Source organism: Podarcis pityusensis, assembly GCF_964106645.2.
Source record: "Podarcis pityusensis genome assembly, chromosome: 2".
NCBI classification, from domain to species: Eukaryota; Metazoa; Chordata; class Lepidosauria; order Squamata; family Lacertidae; genus Podarcis; species Podarcis pityusensis.
The window spans coordinates 3,950,978-3,972,850 of NC_138029.1; the positions used below are offsets into that span (position 1 = coordinate 3,950,978).

Genomic DNA, 21,873 nt, shown 5'->3' on the forward strand with positions numbered 1-21,873 from the left:
CAGATTGAAACATTTGCATTTAAATTGCTTTGCCGCAAAAGCAGTTCGCCTGGCGAATATCAATCCCTCCGGGGAATCCAGGCACTCCCTAGCGGAGACGTCTCCTACCATCAGGAGAGGAATCAATAACCATCTCCTGCTGCCACGGGAGCGCCTAATGGAGATGCATCACCTGCACTGCTTCAGGTACCAGTGTGTCCTCTTGCTTCTACAGATTGGATCTCTTCACCTGGCCTGAAACCACTAGGCTCTCTCCTCCCTGGAGGCTCCCCTTCAAAGGACTACATCTGTGCTGCCAGTATGCAACAAAAAGCCAACACCACTGGCCTTCGCAAAATGAACGGACCCACCTGTTCTCCGCAAAATCTTGAGGGTCCTACATCTATCAGCCACTTTCAAAACTGCACCCCACCCATGCCACATGGCTTGGCTCCCTTGCTTGAGCCATGGCAGTTGGCAAACTAGCAAGGCATATATTGGATCTGCTCCTTCACCTCCACCATAGTCCTCATCCAGCTGTAGCCTCAGCTTGCCCCCTCTGCTTGGAGGAGTCTGGCTTCCAGTGTCCAAGAGAATATTACCAGGCATACATTGCCTCACCTACACCTGAGCACGCCAGATAGGTTACCTACAGCATAGTCCTTCTCCGCAGTCTCCGCTATATAACCAGGGCCTTCACCTTTCCATCGCCCCTCCTGAGCAGCAGACTTGTCTATCTATTTCTTTAAAATGCAGTTTGGAGCGTTGTGCAAAAGAGAAGGAAATATAGAAGAAAAAGGAACAGAAAGGCTTAATGTTCCCACTAGATGGTTATAACAGGATGTGTTGTGAGCATTATGGAGGCAAGGCTGGCTCAGAAGACACTTTGCACATGCACATAAGCAAGAGAGGTGGAAATCATGGGGCTCCATAATGAGAGAAAGAAGCATATTTCAAACATTGAGGCTAAATCCAGAGTAGGTATCATGATTTCTGCTTGTGCATGTTAAAATCTTGTGTGTGTCATCCTCCTCATTTATGTGTCATTTAATATGTTTTAAAACCCTGCTTATAACACAGTTTAATTTTGTCCTTTTATCAAAACAGCTCTGTTCCTAGCCAGCCTTGGAAGCATGGCAAGCCCTGATCTGCTGCCTCTTTGCAAAGCAGCTCCTCCTCACAGGCTGGAGAAGGGAGCCTAGAGGACAGTCTGACTTTCCTGCTTCTGGGGCCCCATTTATGCATCCGGACGACTTCCTGCAGACTGATAAAATAAGCTTCAATCAAGAAAATACTTATCTTCCACCCCTCAAAGCAGCAAAGCACAGTGATGACAGAGATGTAAGGTAAAAAGAGAGCTCAGCCTAGGCAGCCCTTGGCTGTCGCTTTGCTACCAAAGAGCCAGCCAGCCTGAGGGGGGCAGAAAAAGCAGGGGAGCCAGGAGCAAGGGAGAGATGGAGAAGCCGCTGTTTCTGCCAGACCATTATTATTTTATTTTTAAAGCAGGGTGGCAGTTGTTTTTTAAGGCGAAGGGTGTGAGGGGAAAGGGGACACACAGACACACACCTCAGCGGAAAGCAGGAAAATAAAGGGGAAGGAAGGAGATGGCAAGTGGGGGACGAGGGTGGGGGGTATGGACAGGAACCCCCCCCCCCCAGAAGCGGATCTGGAGCCTGACCTGCAGCTACTGTAAATCAAAGCCCTTCCAATATTGAAACATCAATCCCACATTGGCCAAGACCTTAAGACACAAGTGAGCAGCAGATCCGGGGGGGGGGGGGGCAGAGAGGAAGGGAGACAGGCAGACAGACAGACGGGGGGGGGGGAGGGAGGTGAGCAGCAAGATGGAAGGATGCGAGGGCAGGCAGCAAACCTGGACTGGAGAGGCGGTGGCAGCTGAAGGCCCAATAGCCAACCTGACAGCTGGCAAAGAGACAAACACACACACACACACACACAAAAATATATATATGGAGAGAGAGTTTCTTCCTAGAAAAAAGGTGCTGTACTGTGCACTGTTGTGTACCACCAGAAAAAAAGCACAGGCACCAATGTCTATAAAGTATTTTTTAAACATGAAGTGTTTAAAAATAAAGCTATTATTGTTTTTTGCAACATTCACTGATAATTAATTCCATTTTAAAGGTAGAGAAGGAGAGGACTGAGGTGTTGTCAGGGCGGGATTATGAAGCAGAATGAGCAAGAACACACACACCAAAAAAGATTTGCATGTTGATTCCTATATGGAAAGATGCAAGGATTTGAAGCTGCTGCAGGCCCTTCAATCCAGGACCCAAGGATTGCGTTCAGGTGGTTTGCTCCTACCCACCTCCAGCCAAAGGAGGGAACTCTGGGGCCATTTCTAAAGAGCTTTAAGTGTTGTGCAGAAATTAAAAACCAAGGCTGTTAGTACCCATTGGCTCACAATGTAAGGGACACAATTCAGAAGGGAAAAGGAAGGAGGGAGAGGGAAAATAGGACAGAGTGGGCTAGCTGACGCTCCCTGATCCTTATAATAGTTTCTAGATCATCATCAGGCTTTGCTTGCTTGTCCAACAAGTCTGTGCTCTTTGAAGCTTCTGTTGCTGGACACACACCTGCCTTACTTTGAACTCTAAAGGAGCTGGAACTGAAACATTATATATGAGTATTCTCATAGGAGGCCCTCTTTCTTCTCATATGAGTGTAATTCAGAGGCAAGGGCGGAGCGGTGTGGGAGCAGGGCTAGTCGCCCGCGCGGTGAGCTTCCCGCACGGGGAGGGGCGCTGCTAGCCACCCGCGGCTGCATCGTCCCTAGCGGCCCGCCACCTGCACAGCGAGTGGGGGGGGGTAATGCGGCGATGTCACCCGCCCTCACGGCTGACACCCAGTGCGCACCGCACCCCCCCCGCACCTGCCTTCCTCCGCCAGTGTTCAGAGGAAGCCCCCTCCTGTTCAAACTCCTTCCCCTATAGGATACTGACCAAGTGCATGAGGAGTGAGATGGATTCCCTGTTCTTGGTTTTCAGCCGGTCAGCTTCTTGTCCCAGCTGTAAAAGGCTAACAGAGGCCAGCTAGGAAGACAGGAAAAAGACAAGAAAAGCCAAGTCAAACCGCCTGTGGTCAACAGCAGCTAGAGATGGAAAATCTTTCCAGTTTGCATCTGCACTGCAATCACTTTAAATATTTTTTTTTTTTTTACTGTTTTATCACTGATGTTTGCTGCCCTGGGCTCCTTTGGGAGGAAGAGTGGCATATAATACATATAATACATAAATAATACATAATAAATTTAGCGGGTACAATTAATCAGAGTTTTACTTGTAGGTTGAAGAAGCATACTGGTGAAATTGGGGAAGTTTGCGCCCTTCCAACAACCCTTGCTTAAACAAAGGAATATAGGGTCCAAAGGAAGAAATGTTTGTGTTCTCTAACATAAGCTAGCACAGTTGCAGGCAACCACTTTTAAAAAAAAATTTATTTTAATGAAAAGCAGTGGGGGAGGCTCCTCTTCAAAAAAGAGGAAGACCAAAGGTATTGAGATTAGATGCTTAACCCCTGGAGCCATTTTTTTCTGCTCAAAATTGCCTTCCTCAATCTGTTTTTCTCCCCACTAGGAAAAAAATTAATTCCACGTGTGGTAAAGCAACTTGGGAGAGAGCATGGGCACAGCCAGAATTTTTGTTAGGGTGGGAGCAGGACTTTTCGGGGGGGGGGGCAGAACCCACGTAACTGGTCAATTAGTTAAGTATTTCTATTGTTTTACTTGATGGGGGGCAGCTGCTAGTAGCATGCTTAGCTTTGCAAAGGCCCCTCCCTCCTCTACAGCCAGCATGAAAACACAGGCCGCTAGCCTTCTAAGCAAGTAAAAAGAGTGGGTGCTTACTCCTAGCCAAGGGGGTTGGTGGGTGAGGAATGGATCACTCCGTTCTGCCTCTGATAGCACGTTGGGCTTTCCATGCTTGTGGTGGTGGAAGAGACTTTTCTTCCTCCACAGCTAAGATGGAAACCAAACAGTCTGGCAGAGCTGAAATGGAGTGGACCTGTCTTCTGCCAGGCCTCTCTCTTGCCTGCATGCAATTCTGGGTCACCTATGACTACCAGATGAGTTGTTAAATACAGGGCTGATTTAAAAAACAGATTTAAAACAAACAGCAGTCAAATGCAGCAACCAAAAAGGGTCAAGGTGCATATGCCTCCCCATCCCACCAGATGTGATTAAAATAATGAAGATGGCTTTTCTTTCTTTAAAACAAAGAACCCTTAAAAAAACCCCACCGTATTACATGCCAAACAGAAACTGTCGTTTTTCTTCAGAATCTTCATAAAAGCACCTTTCTTTTGTGCAATATGTAAATTTAATCAGCTCAAGTTAAAAGCTAGGGTATCTTTAATTGGTTCACAATCTCAGCAGGAGCACATCTAATTCTATATGCCAGAGCTAGTTGCAAAAAGAACATATCTTCCAGGTATTTTTTTGCCATTCCTGTTCTGATAGATCTCCTACACAACAGGCAGAAATTCAAACAGTGAAATGCTTCTCCATCTTTTCACCTCCAGGCCATGGGAAAAGCTATCCTTGTTGAATTTCTGCTTGCTGGGGGAGAGGGGAGGGGACATTATCCAGGTGCCAGGCCACTAACTTCCAATGCACCAGACTGCCTACTATGGGATCTCTGCTGAAATGGGCTGAAAGGAAACGTTTCACCTGGTGTGATGGTGCCGGAAACATGAACTGCCATTGCAGCTAATCAACAGATAAATCATACCAACTCCTACAGGCCAGAAATAAGAAAGTGATCATGCTTAGCAGTCCCTCTATCCATCACCCACAGCCAGCGGGATTGACTCTTCTCATACTGCCAGCCATGGGATAATACAGTTGCGTGATACACGAGCAGCCTTAAATGTTAGCAGGAAGAAAGCTATCTGTTGGCATCTGCAAGGCCTTGGGATCCATCCCCAATTGAGCACACAGGCAGTTAAAGTCCATGGAGGAGCCAGCAGTAAATTGCAATCATATTCAATCTGGCATCTCAGTGCTCCTGGGAGCAATGTATGTGTTTTCTGCCAACTCTGGAAAAATCCTAAGTAGATAATTTGGTCACACCTGTGAATTCGCAGACTGCTTTTTCCCTTTTTCCTTTTGCACCAAGTGGCAGCCCGGATTATGGGCATTCTCTGTTTCTGGCCAATAGGAGGCAAGAGGCTTGAGACCCTCCTTGCAAGGATAAGAAGGCAACAAGCTTTGTGTCTGGCTGTGGCAATGCCCAAGTGGGGTTTTGAGCAGGCCAAAGGGGAAGCGAAGAATGGTCTGTCAAGACCCCGGCAGATGTGACAGGTGAGTGGCAATGGATTTTCAGACGCACACACCACAATCAGACCCATATGTAACATTTCCATGGTGACCACACTGGAAGAATACTGCTATAATTAAAATCAACCAGGAGACTTCAGATCTGCCCACCAGGTATAAGTCCACATAGTCTCAGTGTTTTTTCAGCAAATGAAAATGAAATTAAAAAGAAACTGCTTCTCAGTAATCAACAACTCCTCACTAGCAAGCAAAATTTCAATTTTCAGTAGGCTGAACAGCAAAAGCAAGGAAATATTTTTGTCTTATTATTAGGGCATTGAAAAAGACAGGTGGGGGGATCATCTAGTATACCACCTGTACCACAAATGCAGCATATTTAGCTGAATGGCACATTCCTGAGCATTTGTTCAGAACAGCAGAAGGCATCTGTTGCAAATGCTCCCCTTATCAGGACTCTCAAAAACCAGGCAAGCAACATTTTTATCATGCAGTCCCAGGGTGAGTGCTTTTCAAAGCCTGATAAAAAAAGAGACAGATCTTACAGTATGAAAGAAATCCTTGCATCTGATTTTTAAGTTTAGTTCACATGACACAGAGTTCCAGCTTGCACAGGAGCATGCCGCTGGAGAGGAAGACGGCAGCTTTTGTTAATAACAACAAACAGGCAATGATATAACACATTCAGATGTTCAGTGTTCAAAGCATTTCACCTGTATTACCATATTAATCCTTACAACAGCGCTGTGAGGTAGTCCAGTATGAATAAAGGTAGAGGTAAAGGGACCCCTGACCATTAGGTCCAGTCGTGACCGACTCTGGGGTTGCGGCACTCATCTCGCTTTATTGGCCGAGGGAGCCGGCGTACAGCTTCCGGGTCATGTGACCAGCATGACTAAGTCGCTTCTGTCGAACCAGAGCAGCGCACGGAAACGCTGTTTACCTTCCCGCCAGAGTGGTACCTATTTATCTACTTGCACTTTGACGTGCTTTCGAACTGCTAGGTTGGCAGGAGCAGGGACCGAGCAACTGGAGCTCACCCCGTCGCAGGGATTCGAACCGCTGACCTTCTGATCGGCAAGTCCTAGGCTCTGTGGTTTAACCCACAGCACCACCCGCGTGCCAGTATTGCCCCTTTAATACTGCAGATGAGAATGCTGAGGCTTGTTTAAGACTGCAATCTCATATCCACTTCCCTGGGAGTGTGTGCCATTGAGCACAATGGGCCTTACTTCTGTGTAGACATGTTATAGGATGGTACTGCAAAGGAGTCTGCAATTAAGCTGAGACTCGAATCAGAAGCTTCTAACATAGTCCATTCTTTTAACTGTTATGCTACACAAGCTTCTCTCCAGGCTTACTACTTTTGTCTTTGTTTATGCAGCACGTCTCATAATTACAAGCAGTATTATACTGATCAAGGTTGAAGGGTTTGTCTGTGGATAGATAACCCCAGCTATGGTGGGCCCCCAAAGCTCTACATGGTGGTGTTCAATGCATGTTATCGCCCAGAGAAACTCTAGAGCTTCACTTACCATCAGGAATTCCTTGAGATGAGTCTCAATGTTCTTGTTGTAGATTGTAAAGAGGGCAGCCGATACTTGGATGATGGCTTTGGCTAGGCAGTGGATGTTGTTGATGAAGCCTATGCGCACACACGGGGGGGGGGGGAGAGAAACTTACACCAATTCCAAACTTTTTGAGTAGCTAAATGGACCTGGAGACTGGCACTTGTCTATGGAGGTAAGTGCGAGCCTTGCCTCTCTCAGTTAAGCACTGCCTTGAAGGTGGACACACAACAGAATGGACTGATGCAAACCAGATCCCTTTTCTCCCTGTTACATTCAGGTCTCCACCTCTCCCACTTTCCTGTGTGGCTCCTATTAAATGTTCCTGGTACCTATGCTTTTGAAACATCAGTCTGGGCTGCTATAAACTGTAGTGTGTGGAGCTATCTTTAAGGATGGTCCAGAAACGTAAAGTGGTGCAAAATGCAGCCCTGCTGGCTGATTGGAGCTGTGGCCCAGAGCTGCCTGAAGTTCACTCGTGGGCTACCCCTGAATTAAGATGAGGGACACACCTACTTCCTGCCCTGCCCTTTTATCTTGCATAGCCTTATCCTGAGTGATGAAATGCCGGCCTCCATAGAGATACAGACAATGATAGCATTATATCGCAAATCACTAAGCAAAAGGAGGTGCTGATCAGGAAGCTATCACCGCCTGCAGTCGCTGTGACTAATACTTGGCAGGCATCTCTGCCTTGAAGATTTTCCATGAGTGAGTGGATCAATACAGGAGGTTTGGGGAGGGAGCTGTAAGCTGCACCTTGCTTCTTACCGTCTATCTCGGTGGTGTAGACTGAGGAAGGGTCCGTGGCCAGCAGCGGCAGAGACACGGCTACAAAGACCAGCAGCAAGCAGGCAGCCTTGTAGTCCTCCTCTGTGGAAGAGCTGTCTATCAGGGAGGCAAAAGGAATGATGTATAGGAAGAGATTTCAGTAATAAGCCTGATTTACACTGTTGGTTCCTCTCTCCCCCCAGCTCGGCTGCTCAACAGACTTGACCAAAAAAAAAACAAAACAAAAAAACCCTAGCAGAAAAAAGGGTGGTGGTTTTTTAGAATTGTAGCAGCTGTGACAGGCCAATAAATTATCTGATGGATGGAGCTGGTGAGCTGAACAGAACTGACACGGCTTGGCTCCGCTTGAATCGACACGTGTGTGTCGGTGAGACATGGAAGAAGAAACTAAGAGAAAAAGTTCAGCACTGGCAGTGGTGTGTGGGTGTGTGCAGGGACTCTGGACTGCTGCATCTTAGACAGCCAGGCGCTCCCAGCAGCATGGACCATTGAGCATCTGCGTCTGACTTGCTTGGATTCAGAGCCTAAGAAACGCCAGCCCACCCCTCTTCCAGCCAGGGAGGATCAGGACAGCACTACTCTTTGATAGCAGCCCTCTCACAGGGAGAGAAGCCTTGGACTGGCGGGGGCAGATATTGTACAACAATTGCCCTGGAAATGAAGCCAGTGACTAAGAGGTAGACTAGCTGCAGCCACAGAACTATGGCCTCCCAAGGCAGCAAGAAAAATAGTAAGCAAGATTTTTGAGAGGCTGGCCAGCCTTGTGAAAAACCTCTTTTACCAAGACAGGTTCTACAGAAGGGAGACTCAGGCCAAGGTTAGAAATGTGCCCCCTCCTGGCATCTCTGTTCAGCCCTCCAGACTCCCCCAGGCCCCGCCCCTCCCACCAGTCCTCCTTGAGTACTTCTGCCTTCTTGGCTGTGAAAATGCTTCTCACTTGCCTGGATGGAGAGATGTTCCTATTTGTGGACTCTGCAAAAAGTTACAGGTCATATCCATTACTTTTGATTGTAGCCCCACTCATAGCATGCCTGCAGCTCTCAAAAGGATTTGGACAAGGATATGTGCCCCCCCCCCGCCTGGTCCTAGAGCATGTTAGGGAATAGCACAGGCTCAGTTTGAGGCCAGCACTGCAGGGAGGCAATTGCTTGGCTGGTTTTGCCCCAGCTAAAAACAAAACTCTGGAACAGACTCCCATGAGAGGTGGGGACTCTCTTTCCTTGAAGGTTTTTAAGCAGGGGTTGAATGGCCATCTGTCATGGATGATCTAGTTGAGATTCCTGCATCGCAGGGGGTTGCACTAGATGGTCTCAGGGCTCCTTCCAACTCTACAATTCTTTGATCCTTAGTGATTGTAGATGCAAAGCTGGGAAGAGAAGAGGAGTGAAAGCAGAAACTACAAGCAACCAAAGACTGGAGTTGAGAGTGAACTACAGAATGGAAGCCTCAAACCCCCATGATCTCAAGTCCCTGCGTCAGTTAAAACAGGGAAATTAAGCTACTGCTGTTCTTTGCTTTGCCACCATGCTGGGAAGAAACACAGCTGCATTCTGATGCATGAAAAATGGCACTGAGGTACCAACAAGAGTCTCAAAAGGGTAGAGAGGGAAGGGCTAGACTGGGGCACATGGGCCACTATTATTGCTGCTGTCAATATAACCCCAGCAAAGCTGTGCTCTAGTGCTCCTAGGGCTCTAGCAATCTGCACTGGTGAAGGTGGTGAGGTGGCAAGCTTGTTTGTTTATTCCTGCATTCATATTCCCACCTTTTCTCCAAGGAGCTCAAGGTGTCTTAGATGGCTCTCTCCCTCTCCATTCTATCCTCACAACAACCCGCTTACAAGCTGGGAACAGGTCCAAGGTTACTCAATGAGCTTCATGGCCAAGTGGGTATTTGAACACTGGTCTCCCAAGTCCTTGTCTGAGCTCCACTCTGGGTTTCTATGTCTCTTGTCCATGCTGTGGTGAAGGAAGAAGAGAGGGTTGCCCTGAAGGCAATGAAGCACAGGCTATCTCATCAGAGAAGCTCAGGAAAGGGCCACACTTCACCTGCAGAAGGTCTCGAGTTCAATACCTGGCATCTCTAAGTAAGTCTGGCAAAGACTTTGGTCTGAAACCTGGAGGCCCCTGCACAATGACTGCAGACAGTACTGAGCTAGACAGACTAATGGTCTGACTCAGTATAAGAAGGCTTCCTCTGATTCTGGTCTGCTATTTTAAGAGAAGGACAGACTTCTAGGTTCCAGAAGAGGAGCTTTAGCTACTACAGTCACTTGGGATTATTCAAGGCCTCAATGCCTTTAGGAGGACAATGTCACACACAGATGCCATCTGCCAAAACCAGGGCTGAGACACTTATTTGGCCCAGTGAGCCAGATTCTCCCACCTTCACCTCATAGGCCAATTTTGATAGATGGGCAGGGCCACCCACCTGCCAATTACCCAATAGGCCAACCAGATTCCCCACCCCTGGGTTTTGGCAGATGGTACCAGCGTGACGTTATCCTCGTGCAGGCCTTGAGTAATCCCAGGCACGAGGTCACTGGGGAGAGAGCGGCTAAGCAAGATTGAACTTCCTGTGCATCAGCTGACACACAGTGAGTTCAATCCTGCTTTGCCCAACTGCATCTCTACCTGCTGCATACTAGACATCACACATGATTTTAGGTGTTGGGCAGGTTGGGGTGGTTTGGGGGAAATGGCCTGGCAGGCCAAGTGCGGAGGGCCACAGCCCACCCTAGGCCTAAACTACCTGGACGTCGGGTCCAATGTGAAGAAAAGGAATCAGCAGCACAGAGAAGCAAAGCTCTGGAGGAAGACAAATTGCATCAATTGTGTCTGTGGCCTGAAGCTATTAAATACATGAGTGTTTTCCAGGTAGGGGGATAGCATTCAGCCCACTGGTGAGATGCAAGTGTGCAAATGGCTGTGCATGTACTGGAAGATCAAAAGCTTGCCACTGCCAACTGGGAAAGACACAAAGCAAAATTCAGGAAAGCTGAGATTCTTGGCTGAAACCTGGGAGTGGGCCTTTTAAAACACAAACAAACCCGTGACAGCATCCAAGCAGTGACAGCCTCCTAGAGACAGAGTTAAATATTTATCAGTGCTGAGATGATGTACCACCTGGCAAGATTCCCTGTGCAGCTCCTTTGAAAGCAGAGCTTTCCTGATACTAGGAATGCTTGCCTTCTGGGATCTCTTGCCTAGTAGATAAAGGGAAGACATTTTACAGCCCTACAGCTCAGTCTTATCGCAACAGTACATGGAAACATGGGCAAGCCTTGGCTCTTACCTTTCTTGAGGCTGGAAACGGCGGATACTAAGGCTGGGTCAATGTCGCAAGGGACCCCGGCAGCTGTGGCTAGTTCAAAGATGCTCAAGGTCACCTAAAGAGAAGGATGAAGGGCAGAACCAGGTGTTAGTAATGCTGCTGCTGGGCCTTGGTCCCTTGGTCTCACTGCAACATATCAGGCCTGGTTGGCACATGCACAAAAATAAGGTGGTAGGATTCTGGACTGTAAAACTGCAGGCGGGGAATATAATATTTTACTGCTCTCCATGTTTTATAAAACAAAACTGTGCACTTAAAAAAAGGAGGCAGCACACATCATGGAGAAAGGGTAGTACCGTGGTACCTCGGGTTACAGACGCTTCAGGTTACAGACTCCGCTAACCAGAAATAGTACTTCGGGTTAAGAACTTTGCTTCAGGATGAGAACAGAAATTGTGCAGCAACGGGAGGCCCCATTAGTTAAAGTGGTGTCTCAGGTTAAGACCAGTTTCAGGTTAAGAACGGACCTCCGGAACGAATTAAGTTCTAAACCCGAGGTACCACTGTACTTTCCTGCTATACTAGTTTACTAAGGAGGGCAAACAAAAAATCTTACAGGAGGACTCACGCAAGAGACAAAGCTAGCTAAGACATGGCATTTCACCTAATTTCAAGCTGAAAAAACACCGCGCTATTTAACAGAATTTCAGATATGGTAAATACATTACATAAGACATGAGAGGCCCATCAGGACATTTGCTCCATCCTGCTGCCTCAATGGCATATACAGACATGGAGACAAATTTCTACTAAGCCCAGAAGTACCCAGCATAAATAACCAAATCAGGGCTTCTAGAATGGGAACACCAAGTAATATCATGTGTCAGGAATCAGTCCCACTGAGAAGAATCAAACAAACTGTGGAGCAAGGAAACACAATTCCTGGTTTATTAATGGGGTCGGGAAACCTCTTGGGGACCCACAGTTTTGAGCCTAGCTACTATGCTCCCTTTTATTTACCCATGTATTTATTTGATTTGGTCCTTCACAATGGTCAGCTGCTTTTCCAACCATAAAGCTGTTCAAGGCAGAACACAGATCCACAATAAAACAATAGTCCAGTATGACCATAAAGGATCATCTTAAGAAAAACCATACCCAATATGAATAGCACTGGAGGCTGAAAAGCTGTCCTGAGAGTTCAAAAGCTAAGTAAGTATCCATTCAAGGGCTGAGAAACTCCCCAGGGTCAGGCACAGGCAAGCCTTCTTAGAGGACTCCTTACAAAGTTGGGGTGTCACCACTGAGAATGCTACACTCTGAGTCGCAGATAGAATAACCTCTTAAAGAGAAGAGACCTAGAGTGTCTGTATTATGGAGTGGTTCATAAGAGAGGAGATGCTCCTTGTGTTATTCTGGGCCTGGGCCATTTGGGACTTTTCTTTTGAAGTGTGCCTATGTATGCATATGCAATATTGCAAGGGAAAATGGCGGCTGGGATCCAGCAGTCACTGCAAGTACCAGGGACAAGAGTAAAAAGAATAAGTAGATGTAGAGGCCTTGAACAGTGGTCAGAGAAGGCTGCCAGGTGTGATCTTGTCCAGACAGCACTTAATTTAGGATCCTCCAATTCTTTGCACTAGGCAAATGTGCTGACATAAAAATCTAGCTGAGAAAAATGCTAGGGAAGCGGGCATGTTGACACTCCCTTCCTCCCACACTAGGATCTTTTTGACAGCTCTTCACCCCTATCATGCTTCCCTGGATCTGAGCAGTCAGAGAAATCTCCCTCGTGTTCCCTCTCCCTGGCAGCAGCAGCAATGAATACGATCGATATGAAAGCTGGGGAACTGACACTCAAATCACAAGAGACATGAAACGAGACAACCGAAGGCTTAGGTCCTTGATTTTACTACAATCTCCGAATCCCCCTTTCAGGAATTTTAATTCACCTTCCTGAAACAACCTTTACTCCCTTTGCTCCCTTTGCCATCATCACTCTCTCTAGCACATCTCTACTGTTCACTGAAAAACCTTGCTCTCTCTCCTTTCCTGTGAATCATTTGTATAGCTTATAAGTCCTCTGGGCATGGAGGTGGGATGCATCAACAACACCTACTGCACCACTGGCACGAAGGGAACTGCTAGACTGGTGTTTTTAGGCAAGTGTATCCTGCAATATGTTCTTCAAACAATAATAGTGCACCAGTGGTGGATTTGTTTTGCTTTATTAGCTGTTCTACGGTGCTTCCCCAATGCTACCACATCATGGCTGTCTTCAGGAGCTATAGCAGCACACCAAGAGGGGGGACAGAATGTCTGTGGTATGAAAAGTTACACGATTTCAGCAGGAAGTTACAGGATATGCTCTAGTTAGAAATTAAGCAGTATGACGGCTCCAAAACTTTTGCAGATGTGAATAGTATTCTGCCGAATTATTTGGCTGGTGAGTCTCTGCATGTTTTACAGCAGGCACACTGACATAATGTAACATGCAATGCAACGTTCTTCATGCAGTGTGTAAACCCAAGTTGCATGACCTCCTTTCTATAAGGAGGAAGAACCATGTGAATCAGTCCTCCGTGTGTATCGGTTGATGCATGGCAGGCACACTGCATGTGTGGAGACAGGGGAGGTGGGGCCCATGACTGCTCCTGTATCACATAAATTGGGCCGCAGTACTAGCCCTGTAAACTTATGAAATGGAATTGCATTTCTAGCTGCTTCCAGAAGAGAGGGAGTTGTGGGGAGAGAGAGAAGAGAAATTAACTAAACGTGAAAGGCTTCTGCAGATTTCATGTAAGTTGGCACAGTAGGCAGTTGGGGGTTGGAAAAAGTTTTAAAACATTTATAGTTGTTAAAAGCAGAAGCGACCAGCTACAGCTGCCTCGAGCCCACTCTTGTGCACTATCAGAAGCATCTCTCTGAAACACACTTCTCATCTTGATTCAAGAGGCTGTGAATGACAGAGCACCCACCCCCCTCCTTGGGCAGCCTGTGCCAATTAATCACCCTTGTGGTTAAACACTGCAACTTATTTCTAAATATTTTTCTAACTCTTAATTCCTGGCTGTTGCTTCACATTCTGTCTTCTCCAGCTAGTGAAAGATCAGAGAACTCTGCTGAGTGAAAAGGAAACTCACTGCCGAGGCTTGAAAACAAGTCTATCTGGGTGTCCCTTCATCTTCCTGGAAGACAAATTTCTGGGGAGCAAGGCTAGCCCTACACTGCAGGGTTACAAAATGTGCGACTGGCCAAGCCCTTCTAGCCACGTTTGGTTTTGGAATCAGCCAAACAAAATGGGGACTGAGAAAGGAGAGACACTGTCTCCTTCCTGCTGGGCATTGTAAATCAGACCTTTACAAGCTCCAGTTCCATATAGATGCTCAGTGGCCGATTACCTGCATTGGCCCCAGTGTTCCGATCTCATGCATATGCAGCAGGCATCCCCATTCCCCAAAGCACATGCCGCATGGCTTGGGCTGAACTGTCACTTTTCACCTATGTGTGGCAGCAAATGTGTCTGAGGACATGGCAAATTAACAACAGCAGCAACAACCTGCATAGTGTCAGTGCCATTACCCTTGCTGCTGGTCCATCTCAATGCTATTTGTATACAAACAGCACGCGCACACGCACACGCGCACACACACACACGTAAGCAACCAGGAGGCATTACATGGGCAGATTTCCCACTGATCATTCCCCAACCCCCAGCTCCTCCCACCAAAAAGTAGCTTGGGCTCCCTTCCAATTTGATCCAGAGCCCATTTGAGGGAACTTGCCTGTTCCTACTTCTTCTTAAGGCCTGGCAAGGAAAAAAAGGTGAGAGCACCCATGTCTTTGCTCCCAAAGGCATTTGCTTGTGTGGATGGTAATGAGGAATTAAGAGAGGTGTGTGAAACAGCACCACCTAGTGACACCAGGATAAGCCAGGAAATACTCCTTTAAGATGCACACAAGCGGCTTTTAAAAAGCTCTGTGGGACATGGCCTTTTTCATTAGTGCAACAGTTGAGACTCTGCTGCCATTGCTTTTTCTTTATCAAAAAAGGTGGAGGAGGGAAGGAACATTAGAAAAAGCTTACTCTTCAAAGGGAAAGAGAAACCTACAGTGCCAGCTCTGCCCACCTCCCCTGGAGAAGTGCTGCTTTGAAAGAAACCCAGAGAAGAGCTGGTGTCTCTAAGCAGTTGAAAAGAGGACGGTGGCAGCAGAACTGCAGGGAAGCTAAGAGGGGCTACATGTAGCTATGCAACAAGGGCAGCAGTTCCTTTCAGCTGATTCCTGCACTCAGCCAGCGAAGGCTGCCTTGGGGACACCTGAGGCTGCAACAGCAGCAAGGATACAGCCTCCTGGAAGCCTCAGATGATGCTGCTGTGGCACCACCACTACGGAGCTGGTCCTTAACAGCAAAACACACACACCTCTAAGTTAAAGCAGCATAGCCGTTGCCAAGTAGTACATTCTAAATTTAGGCAGTTGCAGGCTGCCCAAAGTCAGCAGGTGTGCAGAACTGCAAGTTCCAAAAAAACCCTCTTTCGATTCCAGCAGAAACACAAAACATGCAATAGAAATCAGACACCCTGGTGCATGTGGTGCTGTATTTGGGTAATGGAACTTTGTGCAGGCTCTTGTGAGAAGAGTTTGTAAAGGAGGAAGGAGCGATGTACTGGACAGTAGGAATAATTGAAGTTAAAAACTGGGCAGGGGGTGACAAAAGCAGGATACCCCAAAAGTCCCCTAGGGTAGATACAACACTGGGATGCCTAATCCCTGAGAAGGTAGCTCTCAAGATCAAGCCCACCTGAAGTAACACCCCTTTGGCATGGAAGCCCTTGCATGCGTACACACGCGTGTGAGCACATGTATGGTTCCTACAGGTCAGTTACTTAGGGGTAAGGAAAGAGATAATATCTTATTTAAAATTCCTTTACACAGCCCCGGATTGAGTCCTGGCATTAGAAGCCATGTTTTTTAACCTAAACACAGCACACTGCAGATCTTGCAAAGAGAGAGAGCACGCATCTGTAGATACATAATCGTGATGACCAAGCTGTGGCTTGTGCATGTGCAGGAGTGATTAAGAACCACAGAAAATTAGACTTCCGGGGACAGCGAAACTTCCGGGGACAGCGCCAGCGGCTAATGGCGGAGTTCCTCTAAGCGGAGGAACTAGCTCCGCGAAAACTGGGTCGCCCGCCACGGCGATGGTGGGGACCCGTGAGAAATCTCAGGTGGAAGAAGCCTGAGAACGTGGGGGTTCGGCAGGGCACCTGGAGCGCCCCCTACTCACGGGGAATCCTTTTTTAAGGGCTCCGGAGCGAAGTGGGGTGAGCGGCGCGGTGCTGCGAACTGAATGCTACTTTCACGGAGTGAAGCCGCACAGCCATTGCCGGGGAGCGCTGACCTTTTTCCTGTGGACATTTGGATCTAAAGTAACTACCTGTGAGTAAAGTGAAGGAATTGGATTTTTAACAAGCTGAATTTGGCTACGAACAGGGGAGGCGTAAAACAGGAAGTCCGCCTTCCTTTCTTTGTAAATAGTGGGAAGCAAGGAGCTTTAAACTAAAGCCTGAAAGACTGCTTCTTGACATTTAAATCTTCAGCATAAAACTAGCGAACCCCCCCTTGGCTGCAGGGGAAAAGGGGGGGGGACTTCTGGACATTATTTCACTGCAGAAAAAGAGGGTAAAAGTTAACGTTTCACTGCTCGGAACCTGGGAACAGCAGCCATTAAAATTGCTGCATTGTGGAGCTCCGCATTGACTGTGAATAGACTAACTGTCAGTGAGTGAAACATTGTTTCAACTATTTTCTCTTGGTTTAAAAGTTTCAACTATGTTTCTGAACTAAAGCTTGATATTAAACATACTGGCATAATTTGTTATAGTAACTTTAAAGAGAAAAATAAAAAGAAAAGGATACTTTGGACTAATATAAGATAAACAACAACTACTTCCCTCTAGAGGAGGACTTTGAAACTGTTACAAGGAGTGGAATTTTCCAGTCCTAAAGACAAAACCCTGGGAATTGTACCTGACCTTGAGAGCCTTGAGTGTTATGGCAGATGGGAAGGAAAAAATAGACTCATTACAGGAAAAGACAACTAGATCCGGCAGGACCTTTCGGAGAGACTCTACATCTGGCCCTTCTGTTCCCTCTGCAGCTGTGTCAATGTATACCAAATCAAAAGGAGGAATGCCCTCGGAAGAAGATTGGGCTCTTGTTTTAAGCAAAATTAACAATTCTTTGGAACAGATGAATAAAAAATTGGATCAAAATTCACAAAAATTGGACCAAAATACACAAAGTATAAAAAGTTTGGAACAAAAAGTTAATTCTAATACAGAAGCTATTGAGACACTAGTTAAGGAATCTAACTCAACTAGACAGACTGCAGAGGAAGCTAAGGAAAAGATTGCTACGGTGGAAGCGAAAGTAGCACAATTGGAAACAGAGGTCCCGGATGTGTGGAACAAGTACATGACCAGAAGCAGATGCTTTCTATGTTTGAGCTCAAGGAGAAACAGACAAATTTGAGAATTCGGGGAGTACCTGAATTAGAAAAAGACTCCTTGATTGACTTTCTCACAGAGGAATTTGCAACCTTTTGGAATCGGGACCTACAAAAAGAGATTAAAATTGTGAGAGCCTTCAGACTGGGAAGAGGAGGGAAGAAGGAGAAGAACAGAATAAGAGACTGTTTGATTACACTCAGATCGAAGGAAGAGCGGGATAAAATTTTGAGTTGGCATTACGAGGAGGCCTTGACAATACACAAATTTAGAGTGGAGATATTTAAAGATATTCCCAAATATCTTTTAGATTTGAGATTTAATTTTAGAGATTTGGTTGAACTGCTGAGAAGGAACAGAATCAACTTTCGGTGGGAATTTCCTCAAGGCCTATCTTTTAGCTTTAAAGGAAGAAAAATAAAGATAAGATCATTGGAGGATAAAATAAAGTTCTTGCACAACTACGAAGAAGACCTACAGAAGGGAATCGGAAAAGAGCCAACATCACCGGAAAGAGGGTCACCAGACAGAGGATTGGAGCAAAGAGTACGGAAGAGAGCATCACCAAAAAAAGATACTTTGGATACCTTGGACATTTCATCATTGTCTTTTGGATTGGACCCCCCCGATAAGGAGCTAACATTACCACCAACAGAAGAGGAAGAAGATCTGGGGGCAGTTGGGGGAGTACCAAAGTAGCCACAGGATGACGCTGCAGGCCCTGAGTTGGAATGTCCATGGCCTCAACATTTCGGAGAAAAGGCGACGAGTGTTTCATTTATTGAAAAAAGAGCAATTGGACTTAATTTGTTTACAAGAAACTCATGTGATAAGTTTACACAGGAAATTATTAAGCAACAAGAAATTGGGTCAAGAATTTATTTCATCAGATAAAGCCAAAAAAAGAGGAGTGGTTCTCTAGGCAAAGGAGAACCTATCACCTAAATTTATCTTCAAAGATGAACAAGGAAGACTGGTAGCAATTGAAATTCAATTACAAGGAGACAGGTATCTGGTGATAGGTATCTATGCACCAAATGAAGGGAAATCGGAATTCTTCAAAAAGTTACATGAAATCTTGATGGACTATATGGATTACAATATGGTTTTGATGGGAGACATGAATGGTGTCGTATCTACGAATATGGATAAGGCGCAAAGACAAACAATCACCAAGGATGGAAGACTACCAAAAACATTTTTTGACATGACTGATAATTTGGACTTAATTGACGTTTGGAGAATGAAGAATCCTCTGGGAAGAGAGGGAACTTTCTTCTCGGAGGCAAAAATGACATGGACAAGAATCGACCAAATCTGGGTAACTAGAGGACTGGCTCCAAAGATCAGCAAGGCTGAAATTTGCCCAAAGACCAGCTCTGACCATAATGCGGTGAAGATGGAAATGAAATTAATGCCAACTGGATCCTTCAGATGGAGAATGAATGATTCTTTGTTCAGGAATGATGAATTCATTAAAAAGGCCCAAAAAACTTTGGAAGATTATTTTGAGATAAATATGAACACTTCAGTGGAAAAAAGAGTAATCTGGGACGCAAGTAAAGCCGTAATGAGAGGTTTTTTGATACAACAGAATGTAATTAGGAAGAAAAGGCAAAATGAGAAAAAAGATAAAATTTTGGAAAAAATAAAGGAAGGAGAGAAGAAATTGAGGGCAAAACCAAAGTCCCAGGAGATCTTAAAAGAAATAAAGTTTTATCAAGTACAATATATGAAATTGATGAACCAGGAAATAGAATGGAAGATTAAACAGATGAGACAAAAGACATTTGAATCGGCAAATAAGTGTGGGAAACTGCTGGCTTGGCAATTGAAAAAAAGACAAAAACTAAATACTATTACGAATCTGGAAGTGGAAGGAAAGAATATACAGAATCCAGTTGAAATTAGAAGGTGCTTCCAGAGGTATTTCAAACAATTATATTACACAAGAAAAGCAGAATGAAATGGACATTGATAAATTCCTGGAAATAAATGGACTACAAAAAATTTCTCAAGAAAATAAATTAATGCTTGATTACAAAATAACGGATCAGGAAGTAGAAGGGGCCATTCAGAATATGCAATGAGGTAAATCTCCTGGACCGGATGGACTGACTTCTAGATACTACAGAACTTTGAAAGAATGGTTAATACAACCATTAAAGGAAGTCTGTAATGAAATATTGGAAGGGAAAAGGGCACCTGAGTCGTGGAAAGATGCATATATTACACTTATACCAAAATCAGAGTCTGAAAAGACACAACTCAAAAATTACCGTCCCATATCACTGCTTAATGTGGATTACAAAATTTTTGCAGACATTTTGGCTAAAAGATTAAAAAAGGTCCTAACAGAAGAAATTCATAAAGACCAAGCGGGCTTTCTCCCGGGCAGGCATTCGTCTGATAATACGAGGAATATAATTAATATTCTAGAAAAGCTACAAGTGAAGATTAATACTAAAGCAGTTCTGATTTTTGTGGACACAGAGAAAGCCTTTGACAATATTTCTTGGAGTTTTATGAAGAAGAATTTATTGGGAATGGGGGTTGGTAATGGTTTTGGAAATGGTATAGGTGCAATTTACTCAGAACAAAAGGCTAAATTAATTGTGAATAACGTAGTGACGGAAGAATTTAAGATTGAGAAAGGAACACGACAAGGTTGCCCAATCTCTCCATTGCTTTTTATTTCGGTCCTGGAGGTGCTGTTAAATATGATTAGAAGGGACCAATTGGTTAAAGGTATACAAGTGGGAGCTAAACAGTACAAACTGAAAGCATTTGCAGATGATTTAGTATTGACTTTACAGGAGCCAGAATCAAGTACGAAAAGAGTATTAGAATTGATTCAATAATTTGGTCAGGTAGCAGGTTTTAAGTTGAATAAGACGAAAATTAAAGTTTTGGAGAAAAATCTAAATGAGATTGAGAGAGAGAAGTTCCAGAAGGAGACAGGTCTGACATTGGTTAAGAAAGTGAAATATTTAGGGGTTAATATGACTGCTAAGAATGTAAATTTATTTAAGGATAATTATGAAAAATGCTGGACTGAAGTGAAAAAAGATTTAGAAATATGGTCAAATTTGAAGCTATCGCTGCTAGGCCGAATTGCTGTGATAAAAATGAATGTATTGCCAAGAATGTTATTTTTGTTTCAAACACTGCAAATTTTGGACAAAATGGACTGTTTCAAGAAGTGGCAGAGAGATATCTCCAGATTTGTCTGGCAGGGCAAGAAGCCTCGTATAAAATTTAAGATATTAACTGATGCTAAAGAAAGAGGTGGATTTGCCCTGCCAGACTTAAAACTTTATTATGAATCAGCCGCTTTTTGTTGGCTGAGAGAATGGATGCTTCTTGAAAACACGGATGTTTTGGATTTGGAAGGTTTCAATAATGTATTTGGTTGGCATGCATATTTGTGGTATGATAAGGTCAAAGCACACAAAGCGTTTAAAAACCACATTGTAAGAAAAGCACTGTTTAATGTCTGGATAACATATAAGGATTTGTTAGAAAATAAAACCCCAAGATGGCTGTCACCAATGGAAGCAAAGGCTTTGAAAAAACTCAATATGGAGGCCAAATGGCCGAAGTATTGGGAAATTTTAGAACAAGAGGGTGACAGATTAAAGCTACAGAGCTTTGAAAAATTAAAAAACAGAGTACGAGATTGGCTCCATTATTATCAAATAATGGAGGCATATAATTTGGATAAAAAACTAGGTTTTCAGGTGGAAAAATCAAAGCTGGAAACAGAATTGTTAGAACCTAAAGTTAAGAATTTGTCAAGAATGTATAACTTGCTGTTGAAATGGAATACCCAAGATGAAATGGTGAAATCTGCTATGATTAAATGGGCACAAGATGTTGGACATAATATTATGATGATTGACTGGGAACAGTTATGGAACACTGGTATGAAGTTTACGGCATGTAATATCTTAAAAGAGAACTTAATGAAAATGATTTACAGGTGGTACATAACACCAGTCAAGCTTGCAAAAATTTATCATTTGCCCGATAATAAATGTTGGAAATGTAATGAAACTGAAGGTACATTCTTTCACCTTTGGTGGACGTGCCCAAAGATTAAGGCATTCTGGGAGATGATCTATAATGAAATGAAAATGGTATTTAAATATACCTTTCTAAAGAAACCAGAGGCCTTTCTCCTGGGCCAATTGGTGCCAAAGAAGGATAGAATTTTTTTCATGTATGCCACAACAGCAGCAAGAATACTTATCACAAAGCACTGGAAGACACAAGATCTACCTACCAAGGAAGAATGGCAGATGAAGCTGATGGAGTTGGCGGAAATGACTGGCAGAATCCGAGACCAGGGAGAAGAGTCGGTGGAAGAAGATTGGGGGGGGGGGATTTTGAATTATAAAATATCTGAACAGGAAGTAGAAGGTGCCATTCAAAACATGCAATTGAGCAAATC

General features: G+C 44.9%; 1 protein-coding gene across 4 annotated transcripts in view; it reads right to left on the reverse strand.

Moving 5' to 3' along the window:
- The window catches only part of NCKAP1L (NCK associated protein 1 like), a 77,234-nt gene that overhangs the window by 2,792 nt on the left and 52,569 nt on the right, over positions 1-21,873 (reverse strand). For all 4 annotated transcript variants that reach the window (XM_080989713.1, XM_080989715.1, XM_080989714.1 and 1 more), the window contains exons 27-30: positions 10,927-11,020; positions 7,612-7,728; positions 6,808-6,917; positions 2,943-3,032 (exon numbers count right to left, since the gene is read on the reverse strand). In XM_080989713.1, the coding sequence (XP_080845839.1) occupies positions 2,943-3,032; positions 6,808-6,917; positions 7,612-7,728; positions 10,927-11,020 (411 nt within the window). The remainder of the gene's footprint in view (positions 1-2,942; positions 3,033-6,807; positions 6,918-7,611; positions 7,729-10,926; positions 11,021-21,873) is intronic.